Source organism: Lygodium microphyllum, chromosome 11 (assembly GCF_053477565.2).
Source record: "Lygodium microphyllum isolate KBCC chromosome 11, Lygodium_microphyllum_v1.1.10, whole genome shotgun sequence".
In the NCBI taxonomy this organism is placed as follows: domain Eukaryota; kingdom Viridiplantae; phylum Streptophyta; class Polypodiopsida; order Schizaeales; family Lygodiaceae; genus Lygodium; species Lygodium microphyllum.
The window spans coordinates 66,395,267-66,422,572 of record NC_141145.1 but is presented as its reverse complement, the minus strand read 5'-3'; the positions used below and the strand labels follow the sequence as shown (position 1 = coordinate 66,422,572).

General features: G+C 41.9%; 1 protein-coding gene across 4 annotated transcripts in view; it reads right to left on the bottom strand.

Annotated features, from left to right (window-relative positions):
• The window catches only part of DPB (Transcription factor DP), a 63,870-nt gene extending 37,206 nt beyond the window's left edge, over positions 1-26,664 (bottom strand). Inside the window, exons 1-5 of one of the 4 annotated variants that reach the window (XM_087687667.1) lie at positions 26,357-26,664; positions 6,966-7,085; positions 5,087-5,351; positions 4,929-5,008; positions 4,363-4,406 (exon numbers count right to left, since the gene is read on the bottom strand). In XM_087687667.1, coding sequence (XP_087543793.1) covers positions 4,363-4,406; positions 4,929-5,008; positions 5,087-5,351; positions 6,966-7,085; positions 26,357-26,369 — 522 coding nt within the window. In that variant the 5' untranslated portion in view covers positions 26,370-26,664. Of the gene's footprint in view, positions 1-4,362; positions 4,407-4,928; positions 5,009-5,086; positions 5,352-6,965; positions 7,100-26,356 lie in introns of all 4 variants that reach the window. The other 3 variants (XM_087687669.1, XM_087687670.1, XM_087687668.1) reach the window with 3 other exon arrangements.
• Between the last annotated feature and the right edge of the window lie 642 nt (positions 26,665-27,306).

The following is a 27,306-nucleotide window of genomic DNA, read 5'->3' as shown; positions in this document are numbered from 1 at the left end:
AACAATTTCCCCACAAGGGACACTGTCCAAGTGGCACCTATTGCATGAGCATTCTTCAACATGTAGCATTGCATCTCCACCTCACTCTTCTCTTGTTCCCCCTTTTTGAGCCTGAGAGGGGATGTTGAGAAACCCTTTATCCGCAATTTCTGCATTTTGCATTTTACAGCCCCAAAAAGGAGCACCATCCTGGACTAACTATGCCTATTTATAGGCCACTCTCTCATTCATTCCTTACCCTGATTCATTCAGTCTGTCACCTCTTCTCTCCAACCTCTCCATTACCCTCACACCCCTCCAGGAGGACGTTGTGGTGTGTGGTTCGTGGCTGTCTTCATCATCTTTCTTGTGCTACGGCACCCTTGTTCCCTTGTATCACATTCACTCCATGATTCAGATCTTCATCATTCCATTCATCAAAGTTCCTTCTCTCTCTTCTCCATGCTTGCCGAGTTCACTCCGTGTTCCCCCCGCAAACCCTACTGTCTCGCTGGTACGTCATCTTTTGATAGCAATAGCGGGAGGCATAGCCCCACTGGGCTGGCTAGCAAGAGTAGAGACAATCACAACAGTCTGCAGTAGTTTTCTAAGAGGAAGACCTATTGAGATATTTACAATCACACCCACTATGGCCTCTTTGTATGAGGCAGTTCTGAGCTTAGGACATGCAAGTAAATTGAATCCCATATGCATAGAAAGGGAAACTGCTACCCATCCAACAACTATAAAGCATTGTACTTGACTACCACTTTTTGATATATGATGAATGCAATATCATGATGCTTTTCCAATTCAGTTAGTGTCTTGGTCATTGTCAGTCTTATACACAAGATTGTGCTTATGAGTCCGAGTCTCAATCTTGGAACATAATTCACTTGTGTAACAGGTCAAGTCTTGTCTATGTCATCATGAGCTTAATCTTCATCTTCAATCCACCACAGCCACTGCCATGCTCTAGATCCCGCGTCTTTTCACATGGTATTAGAGCCCAGTCGGGCATAGCTCAGCTCGGCTTAGCTCTTCTCTGCTCTCTCTCAATCCCTTTTCAACTCTGGTCAGCTCAGTTCCAACCCATGACTTCATCTCTCAACTCTACCTTCACTATACTCTGTCAGCTTGAAGATCTTATATCTCACTCCACAAGTCAAATCTCCTGGAGCTTTCTTCTAGAAAAGTGTTTCCTGCTTTGAGAGCTTCTTTTTGTCACCTCAATCACTAACATCAAGCAACCATAGGCTCAACATTGTCAAAATTCTCAATCGTTGTCATAGCTTGCAATTGTGACCTACAGGACATACCTTGCTTGGAGTCCCCCGATCTCTCAATACAAAGCATATCTCCTCTTGCTTTCTTCTAGAGGATCATTCCTCAACTCAAGGCTCATGAAGGCATTCTTGGCTATGGCAATGGAATTGCTAGTGCTAGAAGATGGAGATGTGTAATGGAGGTAGGGTAGATAGGAAGAACAGGGAGGTAGAGTGGAGTACACTAGGGAAATAATCCCAAAGTGCCCACTATGCATACAAAAAGTGTACACATTGTATCCAAATGTGGGCATGGTCGGATTAGAAATGGGCATGGTAACCGCCTATGAAGCCCAAGGTGAAGGGCTAGAAACACGAATAGCAAAGGATGGAAATCCTTGCGTAGGAGTGACCCAAGGGATATGTGACAGCACTCATAAGCAAAGAATGGATATCCTTGCATCTGAAAGGTCATGGGAAGTTTATAAGTATTCAAGGTAGTAAGGGAAATGCTCATCACAACCATCCTAAAGTGAAAGGACATGGTAAAGTTGGGGTATATGGAAGGTACAATGTTAAAGGATGGCATTCCCTTGAATGATGCGCCAAGAGATGGAGGACTGGAGGATAGGTAAATAGTGGGATAGAAAAAGAGAAAGTGTTAGGAGCAAAGATGAAGATCCAACCCCTAGTGTGCTTTCAGCAAAAGTAAAATGTAATCCAAGAGTTTGAAATGAGGATATGAATAGATCAAAATGTGAAGAGAGTGCTGGGATGGCAAGGAGTTGAGAAGTGTAATTACTTGCTCAAATGAAACATATGGTAAAGATATACCTCGTGAAGGTAAGCTGCTTCGAGAGACTTCTCTATTAAAGTTGATATACTAAAAATCATCTGGATCCTGCACAATAAAAAAAGAAACAAGAGAGGGTTTTGACTCATACGACTCAAAAGGATTATAAGAACCAGACACAAGGCCTTGCCAAGATAAAGGAGATGGATCGCCAGACGTGCCGAATGTCATAATCCCTCCAATATCAGAGAGATGGCCAATCTCACCAATCTCTCCAGATGAAGTAGTAGCACTCATTGGAGGAGTATAAACCAAACTATACATGATGCGTAAGTGCTTCTCAAACTCTTTATCTGTGAGATGACCAAAACTAGAAGAAAAAGAATATGGTAAATATAAAGGTGAGCCTATCTCCTCCTTGAGACCGTAATGCCTTCTCAAAGCCTCCAATGATGGAGAAGCATGATAGGGCATCATAGAATTGTAAGAAAAAGGTCTCTGAGACATTATGAGTCAAAATTCGCATCTAAGTCTCACACAAAGACCAGTGTTCACAATCATTGCAGGATACTCTTTAAAAAGAGCACCACCTCTGATACCATATAAAGATATGATAAGGTTTACACTAGACAATACATGTACGACTAAGACTAAAATACAATGACTCAGATAGAGACAAGCAAAACTTAAGTGCAAAATGCAAAACGCAAAAACTCAAAACTCAAACACAAAGAGAAGAAATTCTTAAGTAAATGAATATAAGAGCATACAGAATGCACAAGGGCAAAGCAATGCAACGTCAGAGAGTGACGTCCACCGGAGACGGATCCCAAGTGCAGTAACCACCAATCGGAGATGAGAGAGTGCTGAATAATGAAGGGCAATAAGCTGGTCACCAAAACACAACAGTTGGAAATTGAAATCTAGTAAACACAATAGTGTACCACCAAAGGAAGGCCGAAAACTAATCATCGGAATCAGAAAACTATCAGGCAACAATGGGAGAGGTGTTTGCCAATGTAGATGGCCTATTGGACAGCAAAAATGAAAGTACTACAACAATCGCCCAGTGGGAGAGATGGCAACAGCTTATCGCCTGGCACCAAACGCTGAAAATACAAGCTGATCAAGTGCTATGATGCCGCAGTAGATGGAGACCTCCAAATAGCACGGTGATGATTGAAAACAAGCCGCCTAGGCCCAGATAGTGATGGGCTACAATCTGTGATGGCTGGACAATAGATGGTAGGTGGCTGATGGCTGAAATCTGCACGATAGAGTGAGAGACCTACACAAAAGGATAAGGCTGAATGGTGGGCAACTGGTCTATTTATAGATGTTGAAGGGTGCCCCAAAAATTTAGGGTTTTGGGGGACCAGAAACTCTCTCGAACCGTGTACCAAATTTGTATTTTTTATTAATTAAGCATGGGGGGCTGTTTAAAAATGTAATCAACTCTAAAGCATGTTTTAGCTCAACACGCACAAGGGTTTGCAACCCTCACTTCTCTAGAAAGAAAATATGCCCAAATCCAATTCCAAGATCTGAAGACAATGACTTTTAATACACTAGTTTACCCACCCGAATGTGTATAGCTACTTCAAGGTCTTGATTTCCACAGTGGATGAAGCATGGATGATGGTTAGACCAATGCTTTTAATGATCACCATGGCAATATATACAAAGAAATAGTGCTCCATGAGACCGTTCGAGAAGAGCTAACTAATACCCCCTAATAGTGGTTTTCTAGAGTGCCCATATTTCCAATTCAACAATCACCATGACAATATACACAAAGCAATAGTGCTGCATGAGACCATTTGAATAGAGCTAGCTAATATCCCCTAGTAGTGGTTTTCTGAAGTGCCCATATTTGCAATTCAAAATTACATAAAATCCATGAACCTACTTTATTGAGCTCCCACAAATGGAACAATCAAAGTTTGAAGGCTATTTTCAAGGTTAATGGAAGTACCCAAAAAAAATGTTGATATTAAAATGCATGGAGAAAAATGGGACTGCAAAGTATGGGTGTCGTGTTGTGGACCTAAGGGGCTTGCAAGTGCAAATTAACTAGATTCAATTGCAAACTTATAGGGTTTTTAGTGTCACAAAAGTAAAGAGAGCATTTAGACTCTACAGAGAATAAACATTCACTAGAAACTTCAAAGGTTGCAAACACGATAGCATTTACAACAAAGCTTCATAGGGAGTGACACAAAATTCCATGCAAATAGGTTTTTCCAATACCATGTTAAAGTGCAACAATTTGATAAGGATGTGACATTTAACAAACATAAAAGAATTGAAAATCCATTACTTTACCTCATTGTAGGTTGTTCGTCCCTTCGATTCAACTTTCTCACAAACTGGAAAAAGAGAATGCTTTCAATAGACAAGCTTCCTCATACATATAATCAAACATTCATGTGTCTTACAATGAAACTACCTGACACATAACAGTTGCATCAAAACAAAAGCTTGCATTCTAGAACATAAGATGTGTACACTCCATACTTGGCACATAACAGTTGCATCAAAACAAAAGTTTGCATCCTAGAACATAAGATGTGTACACTCCAATATCTATTACCGACAAATTGTTTGTCTAAGCATTAGGGAGAGAGTTTTAAGAATTCTTATCAAAATGGGCACAAATATAAGAATAACTCTAGAAACAACACAAGAGACCAAAATAAGAGGAAGAGGAGACAAGGGATGAATGTCAATGGAGAGGTACTATTTACCTAGTTTTGGGACAGCTTTTCTAATGTATTGGGAATGTCAGTAGTTAGGTTAGCTTTGAGGTTCACACCGAGTGAATAGCTCATAATATTTTCATGGAAGAATTGATAACAAACACATAGGCTATGAATGGCAGCCCTTCCAACCTTTCATGCTGAAGTGCCTGAGTCCTCGACCTCCTTTTTCGCCAGCTCCTGACCTTGGACCACGTTTTTTCTTTCTGCCTCTGTCCCAAAAAATCAATGAAATAAACACTAAAAGAAAAGGAAATAAATACTCTGCAATAATCAGTGAAGTAACTGACCCGGCATAGTCAGGAGATTCTAGATCATCTCCAAGACTTTCAACATTTTGAGCCCTTGCTTCTACACTGTTTGTTCCATGGTTGATCATCACTGAGTCACTGCCAAGAGATGGAGAGTCCATACTTCCACTGTCCACAGAAGCTGAGAGACCTGGTGCCATCTGAGATCTACCTGGTAAGGATGTACCATAGCCATTTGAAGTTGTAGATAGAAAATTTGACTCCTTTACACACATCTCCAAGTTTTTGCCATCCAAAGAAAATCCTGGAATTTTTGAAATGATCTCTCAGCTACGAACATGTAAAACTGCTGACAAGCAAATAAGTTACCTCTGCTCCTTTTAATCAACCAGCATAGGAATACAAAAAGAGTATTCCAATGTTGAAAAATTCAAAGTCAATACATTGAACACCTTTTACAAACTTAAATAAGCATAACTGAGCCGCAGGAGGAAACTGTGCACATGAGACTTGAAATCATATGGACTCCATGGAAAAGGCATGACTACAGCCTGGTGATAAAGTATCTAGAAGTGTATACATCATACAAAACTTGAAGAATACAAGAAGCAAGCAAAACATAAAGACAAAATCATTCATAGGAACAACAGATCTGAAGCAAAATATAGACAGTCATGACACAGATATACATCAGCATAACTCTTGTCCACCAGATGTTTTAGAGTCCTTAAGAAGGATATGTTACGACTAACTAAAATTGTGTGTAGTTGGAATAGCAGATCGTGCTCATCACAAACTAGGAAAAGAAGACAGGTACATTACTGACATTTATAATCATGAACACAAGTCTTTAACATCTTAAGACATAGTAAAATTGGCAAAAAATTTCTTATCAACCTACATGACAAATTATGGAGTCCTAATATGTCAATTTGCAGAAGGAACTTAAAAGTTCTCGATCTTGTATAAAACCCATGTAGGGAGGATAACTCTACTGAGGTTCAGCAGTCTCTAAAGCACCACAATCTAAACATACAGTAGAGACATCTATTGCAACCCCAATATACTTAAATAGCAGCCTTGCATTTCCTGATCTTCTTCGACTAAGATTGGATGATCAGAGAAGGGATCAAACTAGTCACAGAAGGGAATTCTTGCTGCAATAGGCCATAAGCTATCACTTCAGGTTCAAACAGAGATGAAAGAAAAGAAAATTATTCTGCTGTTCAAATGAAATGCTGACTTTTGATAACCAATTATCTAGGTCGGTCAGTCTGTTTTCACTATCAGTACCATAAACCATGTTCATTGAAACAAAAAAAGAACAACTGTATGTTGGCACACAGACATCTGCTTTTTAATTGTGCACGTTTCCAAACGGTTGACCACAAACCGAAGTCGAGCATCTCCCCAGCTAAACCAGAGATTAGGTGTTCAGTCAAGTCTCCTAACTTCGCTTGCGTGTGAAGGATAGGTGAACAAAGTAATTTGCTCTGACTTTGCTCACATGTCCAGGAAAATACTTGTTCAGGCACAAACACTGATTGCGTAATTTCACCTTGTACAAACCTCTAGAACTATGACTCAAACATGGATCACATCCTATGAAAGGTGAGTATTATGATTACAAGCACTTCTTCCTTAACAACATCCGATTCCTTTCCCTGATGATATAAAAAACTGCTGCAACCTTCCCACAAAATAGCTGTCATTCTCAAGCCATTTTCGCTTCTCTGAACATAAGCATCTTTAACAATGCCCCATTACTGTCAGCAATGCAGCTGCTTTTGTATAATACACTCGCTTGAAAACAGTAATCACAAGACATCCTTCTCAAGCCATCTTTGATTGTTAAACATATCCATTTTTCATGGCTTCCTAATATTGCACTGCATTTATAAGGAGTCACGACACTCACTTGGAAATCCATCTTGAAGGCTTTGAAAATTTCTACCATTAGAAGTCGCTGCAGGAACAACATGTTTTGTTCTTGGTCCAGTTTTGATTCCAGAGTTGGTGCTCCCCTTCTTGGCTGACCCTGATAGTTAAAAACTGCCACCAATATCAGTAAGCTGACTTAAAGTAGTTACAAGCAAAAGAGGGGCTGAAAGCTTTAGAGGGCAAAACTCCTGAAATCCTTGATCCCCTAAACTGTAAAACAAACATAGTTTTAATGCTGTGGTACCTCACAGCAGTTACACAAACGAAATACATAAGCACAATGTGCAAATCCGGAGCTGAAGGGCTTTCAATAAGCTTTAAGGGCTTAAGCACTATGTAAATAAGCTCTATGTATTTAAGCATAACAAGAAAACTTTGAAGAACCAGTAAAAATATGAAATTTGAATTGCATCCATTTGAGGTTTCAGTAAAGACAGATAAGGGATACATGGTAAAACCGTTTATTAGTTCTAGGCACCTACCAAGATCACCATCTACAATGCAAAGATCAAGGAAAAAGCATATACTCTATAGAACTGCTGGACTACTGTGATTTTACCTCAGGCCCCAAATACTTGCACACGGATATCCTTGCATTTGAGACTCTTTCATGGGCTCCTCTGAAGCCGAAACTCAAGAAACAATAAACTGATCTGTAAGCAAGAAGCTCAAATGAAACCGTAATCTCCTCCATCTAATGCAACGACAGCTCCATTTGGCATTACTGCTGTGTCACTGAAAGCTAGCACTTCAAATGTGAAGTGGGTGCAGACACCGGCACTGTTGGAAACAGTGTTGAGCAGTAGAGCAACTAACTCCGCTGTCAGCTGTGGCAGTGGTGGTTGAGTAGGCAATGGCAGCTGAAGACTGAGATGGACAGTTGACTGAGAAAGAGAAGAAGCTGAGTGGAAAGCTCAATGGCTCTCAAGAGTCCAATGGTGGCAGTGAGACAATGAGACGTGGCTTGGATACCACTGTTGGATTGAAGCTTTGCTGCATGCGCACACAGAGATGCACACTTACAGTGAGCAACAGCAAGAGAAAGGAGTGCTGGAACGTCACTTCCACTAACGTCACTTCCACTATTGTGAGAATGATAGAATGAAGGTACAAACATAAGGTACTGTAGTACCACACCCTAAGGGCTGCCACACTCAAAATTCTTGAAGCTCGCAGTGCAGTAATGGAGTCTTCTCAACTGTGACCTGGCTGATCCATCGGCCCTGGTGTTGATGCCCTAACACCATATGTATCATTAAATATACACTGAAGCAGTATATTCTGTAGGAGATCAAACTCTTTCTCATGAAACAAATCTTTTGAGAAAATAAGTATACATTTTACAAGCACACATGAGAGAGGGAGAGACCTAGAAAAACATCAAGCTCAACGGTCTAGTTGCCTTTGGTCTTTACATATTGGGATTATATATTTTTCTTCATTTAGTGCACATCTACTACATGAAACGACAATAGCATGTCATTGGCCACCCATGCTATTTGTTTTGTTTTTACTCAACTAAGGATAGTTGCTTGCTAACCCCCAAGCAAAGTTGTGATATTTAATTTAGCTTATTTTAGTTATATAATGGGTTTATTTTTCACATTTTATTATTGTTTTTCTATTCATCACATAATAGTGAGTTGTTGCATGTATATACATGTGGTGCACATATTGTATTAGGCAAATAGGTAAGAAATTAATATGTTTTGTATTTCTAGTGAGCAACCTATTAGTAGCCAAATAAATGCAAATGGAGTGATTTTCATTTTTACCAGTGGAGTATCTTAGGTGAGCGGATCATTATTCTTGCACCACGGGTGCACAAATTTATTAATCATTAGTGCACTTATCCATAAGATTATTCATTATTATTGTAACCTTTATATTATGGCCTTATGACAAGATAATTATTTTTTTAAGGTTAGAAAGATGATTTAGGCCTTAACAAATGTCAACAAACGCAATTTATTTAGACAAGGAAATCAAAATGCCCAAAAGGAGACTTTTTTTTACTTTTAAGTACAGTACGCAAACCAATACAATTTACTAAACACATACGTGAGGGAGGTGCTCACTCATACATGGGAGAAGAATACAACCATTCTCTTAATGTGCAATGTTGTGCACTCATCTCTCTTATTTTCTTCCTCTCGTGTTCTCTCAATTTTTTATTAATAGATGTTTAAGCATAGTAAAGGTGGATAGTTGCTAGTGGTTTTGCTAGCTCATGAGGGAGTTTGGGTATGTGGTTCGGTTGGCTAGGCATTGTAGTTATTTTAGGCATTTTTTTGTTATTATTATGGTTATTTTGGTGTTTATGGGTAGCTGACCAGCATTAATACTAGCCAACCCGATATACTAACGGCATTATTTATTGCCTATATATTCAAGCTCCCTCCTCCACAATCATCATTCATCACTTGCAAGCCCGGTTGGAGAGAGGGAGCCAATGCCAATGTCCACACAACCAATGACTCACTCTTCTACACAATTGCCTTACGTTTGGTGTATGGATTCCATTTCCTGAGCATATCTTTGAGTTCTCCCTTTGCAATGTTCTTTTATTTTCTCTTTTCTCTTGTGTTGTGGAATCTATTACAGCAATCTTCTATGCTTCCATCGCTGCACCCACTTCTGACATGGTATCAAATGTCTATGTTCGGGCTTTGGGTGCTGTTTTCTGCTGTGGACAGTCTGCCCTTACAGTTTTCTGGTGCTGATCTACCTTGATGTCTATTGCAGCCTGGGCGACAAATGTTTGGGAGTTTTCAGCCTGTTTCAGCCTTCAATCTTCTGTGTTTATAAGCTGCAGTCTGTGTTTTAATTTTCTGTAATATTTTTATGCTGCAAGTATGCCTTTAATGCTTCTGCTGTCTGGGTTTTTTTCAAAAAAAAGAAAAATGCTCCTACAGATTGGGTGACAGTGTTTTCAGCCTCTGCCAATGTTTGTTGGCTGTTGCCACTCTGATTCTCCCAGATTCTGCAAACATTTTGTGATCAGCTTCCTTTGACACTACATGTGAAATCATACTTCTTGCCATCAATGTTGTGTTTGGCTGTACTCTCTCTCTCTCTCTCTCTCTCTCTCTCTCTCTCTCTCTATTCTTCATCTTCTCTTCCCATCCTCACCAAATGGCTCCTTGAAGTCCTGCTAATGACAAACTTCACCACCCTGATTACTTAGCATGGAGTGCTATTATGATGGCATGGTTTGTGCAAAAAGCAATTGCCGTACATGGTTTCTAGAGCTATTGAGCATCCTCAACCTCCCACTCTTCCTAATGACTGGGACCAGGCCAACCATGAGGAAGTTGTGCTTACTTCAGATTCCGATGATGCTCGTGCATATTCTACTCTTCTCTTCTGCATCTCTAAAGAGGTTCTACTAGCGGTCACCTCCTGCAAGACAGCTTATGGGTGAAACTTCATATGATTTTCGAGGCTCCCTTGACCACCATGCCATTACCCTCTATGGACAACTCCAATAGATGAAGTTTGAGCCTAAGGATACTATCTAGTCATTCTTGCTTCATGTTACACACGTACAAGATCAGCTTCATCACATGCAGTCCACCCTTCGAGAGGCTCATCTTGTGGGGACTATGCTCTATAAGCTCCCTTCGGAGTTTACTAGAGTGGCCAATGCTTTACATGCCGAGACATCACAATGCTAGTGAGCTTTACACACGTCCTTGATGTTGCTTGAGCATGAGGCATCTTTACAATTACAAGGGAGGCTTCCATCTCCGTATGGTGGGTCCAATGAGGCATTTGCAACTTTAGAGAGGGGTGACAAGAAGAAGTCGAAGGCCCAATACTATCACTATGGTAAGAACGGACATTTGTACAAGGATTGCAAAGAGTTGGGGGCTTCGAGGAAGAAGCAAGATACAGACTCCTTTGCCAAGACATCCTCCGACTCCGACTCGAATCCCCTAGCCAAGACGAAGGCCAAGGCATGAAATGGGTCTTCTTCTTTAAGCCAAGCAAAGGGCTTGGCTGCCCCTCTTGCCACTTTCTAGTATAGGTGATGCGGTCATTCCTCAAGACTCTCTAGTGCGAAAGAGAGTGTGTGAGAGGGTGATATAGTGGGGCCGGTGAGCCTCATCTATATAGATATACAGGTATACAAGTTCCAAGGGACTTCCCTAACACATCAACTAAAGTCTAGCAGATTTTCAAATCCTAGAACTGGGATTGACTTCCAAGTTCACGATGGGTTGTTACTTGATAGAGAGCAAGATTGGCTCCAAGTTTGAGCTCACATGAGGGGACACTTTGGCAATCTGGCCAAAGGCAAGGAATCCATGTTCACGTATACTCACAAGCATTTTTGACAAGATGGTCATGTATGCTACTGCGATCCATTGTTTGACAAACACAGAGAATTGCTATAATTCTTCCCTATTTTCATGTTCTAGTATGATCGGCATCGATATCAAGTTCTCTCTAAGGCACTTTGGTGATGGCTTGATCACCCATTACTTGGATATCCATGGTCCTATTCTTATGGTCGTTGTTATATGGACTATGATGAGTCATTATCATTGCATCATCATATTATATTAGATCACCCATGATCTAAGAGAAGATATTAGCGGTTTTGTCAGCTCATGAGTGAATCCGGGCATATGGTTTAGTAGACCAAGCATTGTAGTTATTTTAGGTATTTTTCATTTGTCATTATTATGGTTATTTTGGCATTTATGACTAGCCAACCTACATTTAATGCTAGCCGACATGATACATTGATAGCATTATTTATAGCCTATATATATTTAGGCTCCCTTCTCTAGAGTCATCATTCATCACTTGCACATTCTAATGCAAGCCATGTTAGAGAAAGAAAGCCATAGCCAATGGTTCATTGTTGTACACAATTGTCTCAAGTTCGGTATATGGATTCCATTTTCCGAGTATATCTTTGAGTTCTCATTGCTTTGTAGTGTTCTTTTGTTTTTTCCATTCTCTTGTGTTATAGCAATCTTCTACACTTCCATTGCTTGTTGCACCCACTTCTGACAATAGCAAACAAGTCTTTAAGATGCATTCCAAAAAAAATTTAGAACAACTCACAAACCTCACTTTCAAGTTCTAACAAAATTCATGGGCCCTTTCGAATTAAATGTTTAAAGTTTTAATGACATTGGTTCCATTCACATTAGAGCTCAAGGCTCAACCCAAGACTCACACTAGCCTCATACTCTGGAGAATCAAAATCACATCTCCAACTAAAGAATGCAATAATATTTAAAATTTTATAATTAGTTTAGAAAGACTTTTGACCAAGGTCAATCTTCCATGGTAAAAGTTAATTTTAATTAGGCCCTCAAATCTTAACAACCAAAACTTCACGTACCATATAATTAGAAAGCATTCTCCAATAGCTTTAGGAGCGAAGAGTTAGAGATTAGTCATCCCCTGGACTAGTATTTCTCAAGTTACCATTGGTGCAATCAGTTCTCTCGAAGGTACTCTCAAAGGGCATTATTCATTATTCCTATCAGTTTGTGGGCATGTCTAGCAAACATAGTGTACGGCAATTTATCAAGCAAGCAATGACGCCACGCGACAATTGGAGGACTGATCGCTAATTATTTTATTCATTTGTTTGATGAGGTCGGCTAGTTTTGTTGGTCGCCTGCATTATTTTATTGCATTATTTCCTCCTATTTAGGCCTAATTGGCAACCTACCCTCCTCAATTGCTTTTCACATTGTGCTGGTGGGAGAGATACGGCTCAAGGAGATACGTCTGTTATTAGTAGTCATGTTTGTCATGCCTTGTCATCTCCTACCTGTGAGCCTCAATCCGAATCAAACGAGGAAGTTTAGGAGCTCTAACTTGTCTATCACTTGTTTTGACAAAGGAGATAGCTCATTCTAGAGCACTCAGTTTATTGCATTTCATTGCATTTTCTCCTCTAGTCAGGATTTTATGTGCATTTCTCGGGGGCAATTTCTGCTTTCTTCAGGCAGCCTCACCTGCCGGACATTGTCCACCCTTTCCGGGATTTTTTTGAGCATTCCTAGTATTTTTACCAGCATTAAATGCTTGTCGGACATATTTTTGGCCTCAAATTTCAAGTCGGCCAGTTTTTGGGCTTTTGGCTATTTATAGCCATTTCCCACTTGGCAATCAATTGTATTATCATATTCCCTCCTTCCTTGGCAGGTGCACACTCCAACTCCATCTTCGGTGCTGCCATCATCATCAGCCTGATCTGGTGCCCTAACTAACGCTCTGGGCTGCATGCAAGCAGTGATCAATCCACAACTTTGTATTCAGCATTCATTTCAGTCAATGCAGTATTTCTTCCTTCATTTTCTGCTCTCTCTCTCTCTCTCTCTCTCTCTCTCTCTCTCTCTCTCTCTCTCTCTCTCTCTCTCTCTCTCTGTGTTTGTGTTCCTTCTTCCATTGCGCACTCTCACAACGTCAACAGCCCCTATATATCTTCCCTCTTCATTTCAGCATTCATTGACTACAGATTTCTGCTTTTGTTTCTCTCTTTTCCCTCTCCCTTTCTCGTGTTCATTTTCTTTCAATCTTGTCCATACACTTCTACATTCATTGCACTTTGACATGGTATCAAAGCAACGTAGAAGGGCTGATTGATCATGGGCAAACCTGATCGGGAGGATTCTTCGCAACATAAGTTTGAGTTTTCAGCCTTGGAGGCTGCGGTGAGCAAGTTGTGTGTGGAGAAGGAGCAAAGTTTCTGTTTTTTGCAAGTCCTTGTTGTTCATGGAGAAGGAAAGGCTGCGCTTTTAATCTTTTGCTACAGATTTTGAGTTTTCATCACCTCCGGTAAGTGAAACTCTTTGAGGACAAGTGGAGGAAGCCCTAGCAAGCACCGGCACAGTGCATGGAGTCAAAGGGTGTTGCCCTTGTTTTTGTGTAGATCATTCTGTTTACAATGTCAACTGCAATTGACGTGGAGTTTCAACCTATTATGGATCATAAGGTCCCCATGTAGCCAGCTCTTCCTTCAAATCAAAAGCGTGATGGGGAGAATTATCGCATATGGCGCATAATGATGCTTGCCATCTTGTAGTCTTATGATTTGGTGGAGCACGTGACCAAGGCTATAGACTGCCCTCCAACTCATGATGCCTCCGAGCTTTCTTCAGATGAGAAAGTTGAGTTGATAGAAGTACAAGCCCATTGGGATAAACTAAATGCATGCATCCATTTTTTCCTCTCTTGCACTCAAGCCGTCATCCCTCACATCAAGCACTTAACCATGGCTCGAGACGTATGGTTGGAGCTTAATTTGATGTACAATCGGTCAACCGTGGGCAATTTGATGTATGCCATGATAGCCACTCATCCAAATATTGCCTTTGCAATGGGTGTTGTGGCACGCTATATGGCTACACCTAGCAAGAAACATCGGGATGCCGTGAAGGGTATCATGAGATACATTAAAGGCACAGCAAATATGTGTATTTACTATGGCAACCAGGATACAGAAGTTGTGGGGTACACAGACTCCGATTATGCAGGACATGCAAATAGTAGGAAATCCACTTCTAGCTATGTATTCACCTATGCTGGAGTTCCTATCTCTTAGATGTCCAAGGTTTAGAAGTGTATGGCTCTCTCTACCATTGAGGGAGTATATTGCAACCACTGAGGCTTGCAAGGAAGCCATATTATTGGGCCTTTTGATTCATGACCTTGGGATTGATTCTATACCTACACTGCATTTCGGATTCTATGAGTGCTATTCAGCTAGCCAAGAATCCGATCTTCCATGCGAAGATGAAACACATTGAGGTGAGATATCACTTCATACGTGGGGTCGTGGAGGATAGGTCTGTTGACCTTGTCAAGATCTCCACTGACGAAAATCCTGTAGATCTGCTCACAAAAAGCCTCACTACTGAGCGCTTTGCCTTCCTCACGAGATTGATGGGCGTTGGATGAGATGGCGTTCTTCCTCATCTTGTTGTACATGTGTACATTGTACTGTCTTTTCTTTTTCTTTTCACTCCTCACTAGGGCGGACTCGCCTTTAAGTGGGGGGTTGTTGGGGGTAAAGACGCCTCCGCCTAGCTGCCCATGTATTACTACACTGACAGTACCCACCACTGCACACTGCAAGTGGCGGGCGCTCGTCACCTGCACTTTATTCTTTATTCTTTTAGTGGCAGTTTGAATAAATGAAGGCCCAGTCACATATTGTGACTGTTGGAGTTCCCATTTGGTCTCTTTTTTTTTCGTAAAAGATAATTGTATTAATTACGAAAAAAAGGTACAAGATTACATGATTACATGATTACAAGAGACACGAGGGCCCTAGGCCAACGTGTGGGAAATCCCCCGTACTAATGCACTAAAAAGGTTACACCAATCATGGCAACGACCCAGCGGCAATTGCCATATGCCAGGGATGCAAATCCTCCCAAGGGAGCAAGTCAGAGTGCCGAATGAGATCTAACTGCCAATGCAAGAGCCCTTTAAGCCTGGCAATATGTCTCGGTACATTAGAGGCTGAATCAAAGAGAAAAGCATTGCGCGTGGTCCAAATGTGCCAACATCCCCAGTATCTGAAAAAGTGAAATAAGATCTTCATGTGTAACTATGGCGGTGTGGGGTACTTTGGGCGCACAAAAACCCAATCGAAAGGAGTTAGTGAGGACCCCACCACTGCGCGCCAGATTTGCGACAAGAGTGACCAGATATTCTTGGCGAGCGGGCAAGAAAGAAAACGATGTCGGGCCGATTCCGCAGTAGTGGTACAGAAGAAACAATTGCCATTCGAGATTCGACACTTGGAAAGGGCCGAGACAAGAGGAAGACCACCAATCATTACCCGCCAAAGAAAGACCTTGCATTTGAAAGGTGCCTTATTCAGCCAGCCCTCCATCAGCATTGCCTGCCACCATGACAGCGATTTCTGCAGTCCCCAAACAGTATTAGCTTTCACACCCAGCCATTGGTGATCCTGAATGAGAAGATGATACACCTGATTAGTAGAGGCCTTTTCCAGACTCAACCGGCCTGCAAGGTCCCAGTCCTACCAAGGACGATCCACAGCCAGGGCAAGAAAGGGTTGCCTATCCTGAAGCTCCAACAAAAGCTTTCCCCATAAACCACGATATCCGCGCGGGATCCTGAAAAGTCTCCTAGCAGTCCGAAACGATGCGAGGACATTGCGAGTGGCAAGGGTAGCATCCGCAATCGAAGTCACACCTAAACGGGCCATGCGGTTAAATCTCGATCTGAGCTGATGTTTGTCTTCCCAGAAAAGTAATCTCGATACTGCCAACAATTCCAGCTGAAAGGAGTTAGTCAGCAAGCGGTCCCCTATTGGATGCCAACGGGCCTTTTGGAGCACCACTTTCCAAGAGCCGACCAAGTGCAGTAACAAAGAGGAAGAGGGACTGGAAAATCGCGAGTCAGCATTAAGAACATGCCACCAGGAGGCTCAAAGCCGTGTGTTACCATGGTGTAGCCCGCTGTTCTCAAGAAAATAACAGGCTATGATGGTCCACGGGTGATGATCCACACACATGGCATGAAAAAGAGACCAACGAAGAGCCAGCATATGAGTTTCTGCATCCAAAATAGCGCCACCACCCATGCGTTTAGGGATACATGTATGTGACCATGAAATCCACGAAATGTCTGCCTGCAGCGAATCCTTCTTCCATAGCATGAAACGAATGGGATGAGTGAGAGCCTTCAAAGTAGTAGGCGTCCACGGCAACAATGGCAGGAAATACGTTAGCATTGGTAGCATGATTGTCTGAGCCACTTTGAGGCGGACATGGAATGGCCACGCTTGCGACTTCCAATACATAAACTTCGCCGCCAGTTTTTGTGAAATCCACTCCAGTAGGTCCTTTGGCCATACATCCACCCCCAACAGGTCCCATTTGGTCTCTCTCTCTTTCTTGCTCTTGCTCTCCCCCCATAGCTCTCCCAAGCAAGCTTCAATCCTTCTTACCTTTCACTCTCCGAAGAAGGGGAAGGACAAAAAGAAGGAAGACCAATCAAAGGACAAAGAGAAGGATTCCACTTGTCACAGGAGAAGAATGAAAAGTCTTCAAAGGATTTAGGAGCGATGCCTACTCCCTCGTCAACTACCTTCCACCACTTGGAGAGATTGAGGCATTGAGGCCTTCTGATGCTACGTCGACGGCCTCACACCCTCATGAGTGGATCATTGATTATGCCTCTCCACACAACTCCTTCTGCAGCAAGTGTTACACATTTGCAACCTTCACATGGACTGATTCTCATCGGCAATAGCTCTTATGTCCCTATCCAAGGGCGGGGTAATATACAACTTATCCCAAATGGGAAGGGTGATACTCATACTTCAGAGGTGTTTTATGTGCCAAGCTTGGGTTACCATTTGCTTTTGGTACACAATACTTGTACCCTCGGTCTCTTGGTTGAGTTTGACGAGGATTCCTTTCAAATTCTTGATAGTGGATCAAGATAGGTATTTACTTCTAGTTATGAGAAGAATGGAATCTACAAGCTAAGGTCTCCTTCTGCCTTGACCTCTGCTTCTTACCTCTCAAACACAATTCAAGCTTTGGCATACTCGGTTTGGCCACCTAAATTATGATTATCTTTGGAAGAAGTCTAGGGGACAACTTGTTCGAGGTATGCCAAACATTGTGGTAAGCGAGAAACCCCGTGTATCTTACATTCGTGGAAATCAACATCGTGATGCCATTCCCAACAAGGCTTCAAGATAGTCTTTAACACCCTTGGAGCTTGTTTCTACAAATCTACGTGGACCTATGTGACACTCAGTACCATTTACATCCACAAAAGTTAATTGCTTTTCACCTTCCACTTCTCAGATGAAAGTCCCGCAGACTTCTTTCAGGTATAGATTTGAGTCCTTCAAGGGAGTGACCTCGTCCGATACTCTGTTGGAAGTGTCTTCTTCTTTCCATGGGGGCTTGGCTAGCTCTTTGGGATGCTAAAATAGAATCATGGCTGTTTCGAATTTTGTGGGAGAGTTAATTACTTCTTGACTCGAGGACTCATCTTCTAAGGATGCCTCCAAGAACGTCACATAACAAGAACCATCTAAGTTCTACGTGGACTGTAGAACCGATGTTTGTTGGCAAGGTGCATCATCATCGTCCTTTCTTGAAAAGGGCTTACTTTTTGCAATTGAAGTCGAAGACTTTCTCCCACTTCAAGGATTGGTTACTCTTTGAGGAGAACCAATCAGGCCAAAAACTAAGACATTACGATCGGATAAGCGAGGAGAATTTGTTTATAATGAGCTTGCTAGATTTTGTGCAAATCACAATATCCACCAAGAGTTTGCAAACACCAACACACCTTAAGCAAATGGCATATTGGAGCGGAAGAAACCGAAGTGTGATTGAGATGGCTCGCACCATGATGGAGCATAGACAAACATCTTTGGGCAGCCCAGGCTATGGCTACTGTAGTCCACGTCCTTAATCAATTCCCCCACTTTGGTCATTGCTGGTATGACACCCTATGAGGTGTAATTTGGGTCCAAGCCTAATATTTTTTATTTTAAGGTTTTTGGGTGTGACACCTATGTCCACATCTAAAAGACACATCGTGATAAATTTGAAGCAGCTTCTCGAAGACAGGTGTTTGTGGGCTATAACTCGCAGTCCTAGGGTTACCGATTGTATGATCCCATTAAGCAAGATGTCTACACGAGTTGAGATGTTCAGTTTGTGGAGGCTCCAACCTTAAGAGGGGGGTGAGGAGCATCCCGTGCTTGGAGATCCAAGGGATACTTAGGTGCTAGCGATTGCACCTTTGGAGCCCATGCCTTGTGGAGATACGTCCTCTTTGAATGAGGATATTGCCTTCCCACTGGCTTCGCTAACTAAGCCACCACCGATGGATGTTTCTAGAGACTTCAACAAATGGTGCGCACAGAGGAGAGATATGGCCTCCTCCTCATTGGACACGAGACACACTTTGTGATTTAAGGATTGAGGGAGTCCTTGAAAAGGAGTGGCAGCCGCATGATGGTCCATGGCGGTCTCGGAGGAACCAGGCACATGCTACCAATCTTGTTTATACTAACTATTGTTTGATGACCCATGCCATACAAGATAGGGAACCCACCTCCGTGAAGGAGGCTTTGCAATCACAACATTGGAAAAAGGCTATGGAGCAAGAATTGGATACTATTGAGCGAAATGACACTTGGGATCTTGTACCTTGGCCCGTACAAGGAAGGTGATTGATGTAAAATGGGTCTTCAAGACCAAATATCATAGTGATGGTACTTTGAATAAGCACAAGGTGCAGCTCACTGCAAAGGACTTCGCACAGCTTCTACGGGTGGATTTCCATGACACCTTTGCACGTATAGCTCGGATGGCTACCATTAGAGCAATTCTTGCCTTAGCCAACCATAGGAGATGGCCGGTTTATCAACTTGATGTAAAGTCCACCTTCCTAAATGGTGATTTGAAGGAGGAGATCTCTGTTGAGCAGCCTCCTTGCTTTTCCTCATCAGATGGACACGTGTACAGGTTGAAGAAGGCCCTTTACAACCTCAAAGCAAGCTCCATGTGCTTGGAATAAAAGATAGACTCGTTTCTCCAACAAAAGCTAGGATATCATCGTTCCTCTTTTGATCCCCAATTGTATGTCCACACCTCAACTGGATGGCATGCATTGTTCATGCTTTATGTGGATTATCTTATTTTGACAGGTGATCATGCCCAAAGGTCAAGGAGATTAAGGCAACACTAAGCAAGATGTTCAAAACGACATATATGAGCCTTCTTCATTTCTTTTTAGGCCATGAGATTCACCAAACTCCCAGGGGGATTTTCATCTCCCAGCAACAGTATGTACAAGAGCTTTTGGCTACATTTAAGATGGAGGGATGTTAGGCCATTTCTACTCCTATGGATCCAAACTAGAAGGCTACGGCCCATGCAAATTCTTCGACGGCAAATGCTACCTGCTACAAGCAATTGATTGGATCCTTAATTTAGCTTTTCAACACTCAGGTTGATTTGTGTTTTCTTGTACGTCTATTGGCCAAGTTCATAAGTGAACCCAAGATGGTACATTGGCAAGCTGCTACGAGGATTTTGTAGTTCCTGAGGGGGACCCCCAATCTTGGTATTCATTATCCAACACATACTCGAGATTCACCTTTGGTTTTTACAGGCTGGATAGATTCAAATTGGGCTGGAGATATTGACCATCAAAGGTCAACGACAGGATATTGTTTTACTTTGGGTGCAAGTGTTATCTCATGAAATAGCAAGAAGCAACCCATTGTTGCCCTTTCTTCCACAAAGGTGAAGTATTGAGCGGCATCTTCTACCACATGTGAGTTACCATTGGTACAATAAATTCTCTCAACGATACTCTTGGAGGGCATTATTCATTATTCATGTCAGTTTATGGGTTTGTCTAGCAATCGCAATGTACGGGCACTTTATCAAGCGATGATACCACATTGTAGCTGGAGGACTGATTGCCGATTATTTTAATCGTTTGTGTAGCTATCAACGGGTTTTTTTTATCACGTCGGCCAATTTTGTTGGCCGCCTACATTATTTTATTGCATTATTTCCTCCTATTTAGGCCCAATTGGCAACCAACCCTCCTCACTTGCTTTTCAAATGCTAATGGGAGCGATACAACTCGAGGAGATACATCAACATCCCCTATTTATCTGCCCTCTTCATTTCAAAATTCATTGACTGCAAATTTTTGCACTTTTCTATCTCTTTTCTCTCTCCCTTTCTCTCGTGTTCATTTTCTTTCAATCTTGTCAATACACTTCCACATTCGTTGTACTCTGACACCAAGGATTCCCTAGGAAGGCTTTAATTTTCAGCACTAACATAAATAGCCTCCTTTGTCATTTATTAATAAACGTAAGAGAAAAAAAAATGGCAAAATCAAGGGCCCCTTTGAATTGGACCCATCTGAACAACCTCAAAGATATCTGCCTTGGTGGCCCACTACACAAACTAGAATTCCTACTTTATTGGTAGCATGAAACCATATTTAGGTGTTGAGTCAATGCAGCTCTACTATTGTCCTTCATCATTAAAGTAGCTTTCCAAAAGCCTGCTTTGAAAGAGTATCACAAAACATCAAGCAACAATATTGTCATTTAGCAAACTTGAAACCTAAGATCAATGAGAAGGTTGACGAAGTAAGCTCTCACATGATGCTAAGGGTGAGAGTTGCAGCATGGCAAAATGTACAAGATAAGCAAAAAAATATACTTGCCACAACCAAGCAGAATGTCCAAAGGTCAAACTACTCAACCTTATGGTAATGTGCATTTCTAGATGTTCTAGTTTGAGATTTACTAATGCATGCTGATATGACGAACAACATGCAAATTCCTAGAGGCTTAGTCAACGAGATTGAGCTCTTAATAGACTATTGAATTGAAAATCAGCTTTTTTGCATAGTCCACTCCTGCATACCAACCTATACTCTCTACCATCTAATTACAAACATAACCAAGCTTCTATTACACAATCCGCATTAGTTTGGTGGTTGAAAGAGCAAAACAGATGGGTGGAAAAGAATCTTGAACTTCTTAAAAACAAACAAAACTAAACAGCTAGTAATTTCAAGTATCCCCCACTAATTTAAGCTAGCCATCCAACTGACCACAAGAATCCAATCTACTACATCATGTTAGTACCTTTACTTATGTCCTTGGTAAGTCTGCCCCTTTTCATCCTACGCATGAGATGACCATCTATTGGCTATAATATTTTTACACTTCAAGCTTGTCTCTAGATCGATCATGAATGATGTAGGTTTGACAACCAGCATAAGTACATTGCACAGTCCATTGTCTTAGTCATAGTTGCCAAGAAACTCATTTCATAAGGTTAGGAATTAAGTTTCATATTCAACCGTTTCATCAACTTGTGAAACACCAATTTTAAACTTTCAAAAAAGCCCTACCATGAAAAATAGATTTGATCTTTTGTAATGAACATTTATCATGGATTCTATCTACACATGGTGATGGGCATTCGCATTGATTACAAGGTTTTGTTTAAGTAATTTATGATGCATGTACATATTGATGGCTTCTTCTATAGTTAGAGCTAATGCTGGTTATGGATAATGGACCACAATGCATGTAGATATTCATGTTATGTTGAATTTTTATCTACATTGTATGAAACCATGAATTAGAATGAATCTATGTTTGCTATATTACATGAGCCACATTCTGTGTATATGAAGTCTCATAATTGTCAAATTAGTGTGACAAAACGATATGCATTCATACCATATCAAAGAGATAGTTGGTTTTGCAAGGAGAAACCCGAAGTGTACAACAAACACTATGAGAGAATAAGAAACTCACAGAAAACACAAAAGAAGATGATTGTGAAGGCTAAGTGAACCAAGCTCATACAACGGAGCCAAAGGATAAACAAGGACAGCCTACCAAATGAAGAGATCCAACCCCAAATGGCGCAAGGGCTGCAAAGCGCAGGCTCTTGGGATAGCAAGTGCTTGAAGCCAATGTTGATGCCAAGAAGGTGTCTAGACAGCAAAATGCAGCCCATATGCTAACACCAAAAGGTGGGAAATTGTCACGAGGTGGAGAAAACTGTCAAACACAGCTCAGCAAAGATACGAGATGCTAGGAACTTATACCAAGTGGAAGAATGCTGCAAACGCAAGCATGATGATATCAAGTGAGGAGGGCTGACGCCAAATGATGCAAGCAGTGCCAAGTGGGGATGGCTGCAGAAGCTATGAACGGTAATGTCCTCGCTGGGTGTGTACTATAATAGAGAGGATGGAGAAAGGAGAGAAAAATGTGGAAGAGAGTGACAAAGTGTCAAAGGTAATGAATGAGTGGGATGGCAAATGGGTGGAGCCAATGCTGTATTTATAGGCACAAACTATCTCCAATGGTATCCCAACTCTCGAGAGTGGCACCTAAACACTAACTAATGATCCAAATAAAGCCTTTTTGGGGCTATAAATGGAAATTAAAATAGGAATGAAGGAGAAGAAATTTACTAAATGACTTGGTTTCAACACCCCCTCTCAAGCCCAAAAAGGAGAGAGAGAGAGAAGAGGATCAATCCTAAAATCCCAATATTCCACCTATGAGGTGACTTCTAGTGAAAAAAGACATGATCTGATACTACCCAAAACTCAACACCAAGAGAGAAGCCACAAGCTCCGTTACTCCATATGCTAGAAGATATACAAAGGCCTAGCCACCAAGCCATGCCTAAAACATCCAAAGCCCTAAACTAAGAAGAATTGGTAAATCTTGAGTATCAATAGAAATCAATGGACATAGGAATTAATGGATGAAATGGCATGGAGATGTCAACTACCCCAAGAAGGTGAAGGGTATGTGAAGATCCATAGGATGAGTAGAGACCCCCTCTGAAGTAGAAGGAATGGGATCCCCCTCTAAGGTGGAACACAAATTTGCCCCTCCTAAATCCCCCTCAAAGACAAATTGGGAGGCAAGGAACTCATGAATCGCAACCTCTAGAGTGTCAAACAGCGAAGGAAGTGCCATTGGCATTGCCAAAGAAGGTATCTTGAACCCTAATGGAATAGAAGCTAGACAACTTCCAGAGGTGACCTCTTGAACCTGAGTAGAGGAGGGAGTGGAGAGAGGGATATCACACAGAATCTCCTTGATGCCCTCATCGAAGTAGGTGTCCATGGAGCAATACAAGGGAGGTTAGAAAATAGAGAGCTCCTAGAGAGCCAAAGGTGGGCCACTGCCACTGTCTCTCAGTGGAGCAAGTTGCGAAGCCAAAAGAGTAGAATTAGTCAAACAGCTACTGCGCAAAGGAGCGAATTGATGAGACAATACCCAGCAACCACAACCTCTCACTGGAGTAGATTGTAGAATCGATGGCCGAGAAATCTGCTATACCCCAAAATGGATAGGGGAAATCTCCATAGCACTTTGCACGGGTCTCCAAGAGATTGTAGAGCCTAATGAAATCTTAGATTCTCCTTTGCTCATAAGGACTTAGTGCACATTGGATGCATCTTATTATCATGAGCATAAAAAATTTGATAGCCAATACAAGATGATCTCCATGGCCCAAAAGGGTAAGGTGGCACGACAAACGCCAAGGAAAAGACGCATATACTCAAGTGGGATAGGGAACAAAGGTCGATACAATCTTCAATGGTATGATTGTTTTTGATGTAGGAGAAGCACCTAGTGGTCTATTCATCTTGTCTCTCCCAATGATGCAATAGAATATAGGGAGACAACTAAAGGTGATGCCAAGTTCACAACCTTGATTTGCCTTCTTCAATGAAAAGAATCTTTAGCTCTCTAAGCACCTCTACTCTAATACCATGTCAAAATAATGTAACGAAATGGTATGCACTCACACCATATCAAAGAGATTGTAGGGTTTGCAAGGAGAAACACCAAGTGCACAGCAAACACTGAGAGAAGGAGAAACTCAAAGGAAACACAAAAGAAAAAGATGATGAATGATGAATCATTGAATCATGCTAAGTGAATCAAACTGATACAACAAAGCCAAAGATCTAAAGATGATTGCCCTGTCCTATCTGATAGGGTGACATTAACTAAAGGAAATCTACACATAGTGAAGGGAGCGAAACACAATTCTCAAGCAATAGAATATTGAAATAGATTCTAAAGATGAAAGACAATTGTCGAAGGAGCAGCCCTCTAATGCAACCAGAGTCAAGAAAGAAGATCAACTCTATTGATGCGATCTCCAAAGGATGAAGAAGGATAGGTTGCCAAATCAAAAGATCCAACCCCAAATGTAGCCAATGAAGGTTTCTGGACAGCAAAATGCAACCCAAATGCTAACACCAAAAGGTGGGAAACATTCATGAGGTGGAGAAAAATGCCAAAGGTAGCTCAACAAATGACACCGGATACTGGAAATTGATACCACATGGAAGAATGCTGCAAACGCAAGCCTGATGATGATGCTAGGTGAGGAGGACTAATGTCAAATGATGCAAGCTGCAAAATGCTGACTGGAGATAGATGCAAAAGCCACGAACCCTAATATCCTTCTCTTGGGGTGTGTATGGGAGTGGAGAGGATGGAGAAAGGAGAGAAGAAAGTGGAAGAGAGTGACAAAGTGTCAAAAGGAATGAATGTGTGGGATGGAAAATTGGTGTAGTTAATTGTTTCACTCAAGGCATGAAACATTTCAAGCATTTCAAGTATTTTTCGTTTCAATGCCAACGAATCTGAAAATTCAGATAGGTACACATCTTTACATGCTTGAGCTTTACTTGTACAAATCAAATACAATATCATGATCAATGGCACACAACATGATGATCTGAAGCTGCACATTCCAGCATTAATATCTCTTGATTTCACCAATCATGGTAAAATCCAATGACATCAGGTTTACCTTTTGCATGGGTAGAGAAGGACATCTAGAAGCACATCACAGTATTTGAATATCAGAAGGGATTTAGCCCTTAAATAAAGATGAGACAAGACCACTGAGAATGTCTTGCCTGGTAATAAAAGCCTTCAGTAAACTTCAGAGAGCTCTTCAGTCAAGTATGACATTAAATAATGGAAGTGCCGCACCCTTGAAGGATAATTTCGAGAAGGCAAAAACTAGGACTAGAACATTGTGAAGGATAATGGGTTCACCATGTACAACAGTAGATATGGGTTCTAATCAAGCATATGAGGACAACTGGACGAACCCATAAACCAGATGCAAACCTCCACTCTCTGGTGCAGTTGTATGGATCCCACCTGCCCCAATATGGTAAGAAGATCTTTCGGGTGATGTAAAGTATGCCCTCCTACGATAGAGAAATCCTTTCTTTTTCCCACCTGAAGAACGATGAATTAAAAAACAAGTAGATGTAGAAGGCTGAAGCCGAAACCCAGCTAAGAAAGCAGCCCAAAATGCCAACACGGCAACTAGTAGAAGAATGGAACATGCTAAGCCTAATCCTGACAATGGGAGGGCCTGCCTCTCTCTCTCTCTCTCTCTCTCTCTCTCTCTCTCTCTCTCTCTCTCTCTCTCTCTCTCTCTCTCTCTCTCTCTCTCTCTCTCTCTCTCTCTCTCTCTCTCTCTCTCTCTCTCTCTCTCTCTCTCTCTCTCTCTGTGTGTGTGGACGTGTGTATGCGTGCACCCCCGCGGGGACGTGTTCAAGTGTGGCATTACAGCAATATCTTGTTCGCAACCGTAGGTAGACACTAAAGTGATCTTTCTCTAAGCCAATTCTGCCGATGAATGCCTAACCAGTTAAATTTCTGGCCGAGCCCCATTATTAGACGAACAACAAGGAGAATGGAAAATGCGAAATCAAGCGACTCCAGCACAGCACAGAAAGAAAGAAAGAAAGAAGGGGGATGGGAAAACGCACCTCGAGGCAACATGCTGGAAAGGGGGCGGGGGGTGGGCTATATCCCATGCATTTGATGGAAAAGCCCCGACTTTGATCGAGTTGATGAGGCAGCCTTCAGTAGCTATGTGGGCCGAGCAGGGAGGAAATCTCTCTTCGTCGCTCTCCCGTGCAGAGAAAAGCCCTCTCGTGCAGACAGAGCGAGAAAGAATAACTCAAGGACAACCTCCCCCCCCCTCTCTCTCTCTCTCTCTCTCTCTCTCTCTCTCTCTCTGTGTCTCAGGGTGGGAACATCGCTTATTTCGAAACGAAGGAGGGGGGAACAATTCGTAGCCTAGCGTGTGTGCGCCTACCAGCCCTAGCATTACCTAGGTGCTCTTGGGCACTTATCGATTGCAAACTACCCTTGCATGGTCAGCCCCGGATGGGCAGCTTTTCTATCGATGTAAAGGTAATTCCCACATTAGCTAGCAGTTAGAAAACAATTTGTACATTGCATTGTGGGAATTGCAGTGGGAATTTGGGTGACTTATATTTCCCTTCTAGACAAATTCTCGCTACAATTCCCACATTGTGAATTACAACTAACATCAGGAGCTTCTACAAGGGATGGATCGCATACCTAGTTAGGCACAATTAGGAGCAAGGGGCCACTCACCCCCAATTCCCACATTGTGAATTACGATGCCATCATGATCTTTTGTAAGGGAGGGATCGCATAGCCAACTAGGTGTGGGTGGGTGCAAGGGGCCGCCAACCCCCACATCGTGACAACGACAACATTATAAGCTTTTGTGAAACAAGGAATTGCATACTGGGTATGCAATGCCTTTTGAGTAGAAGTTCATGTTGTTGAGCACTATAGGAGAAAACAAGGGAAAAGAGCCCCTTTTCCCACATGGGAAAGACAAAGGTCTTAGGATTGCAAGAGATTTAAAAAAAATCTCATTGTTTGTGTGCAATGGTGTTAA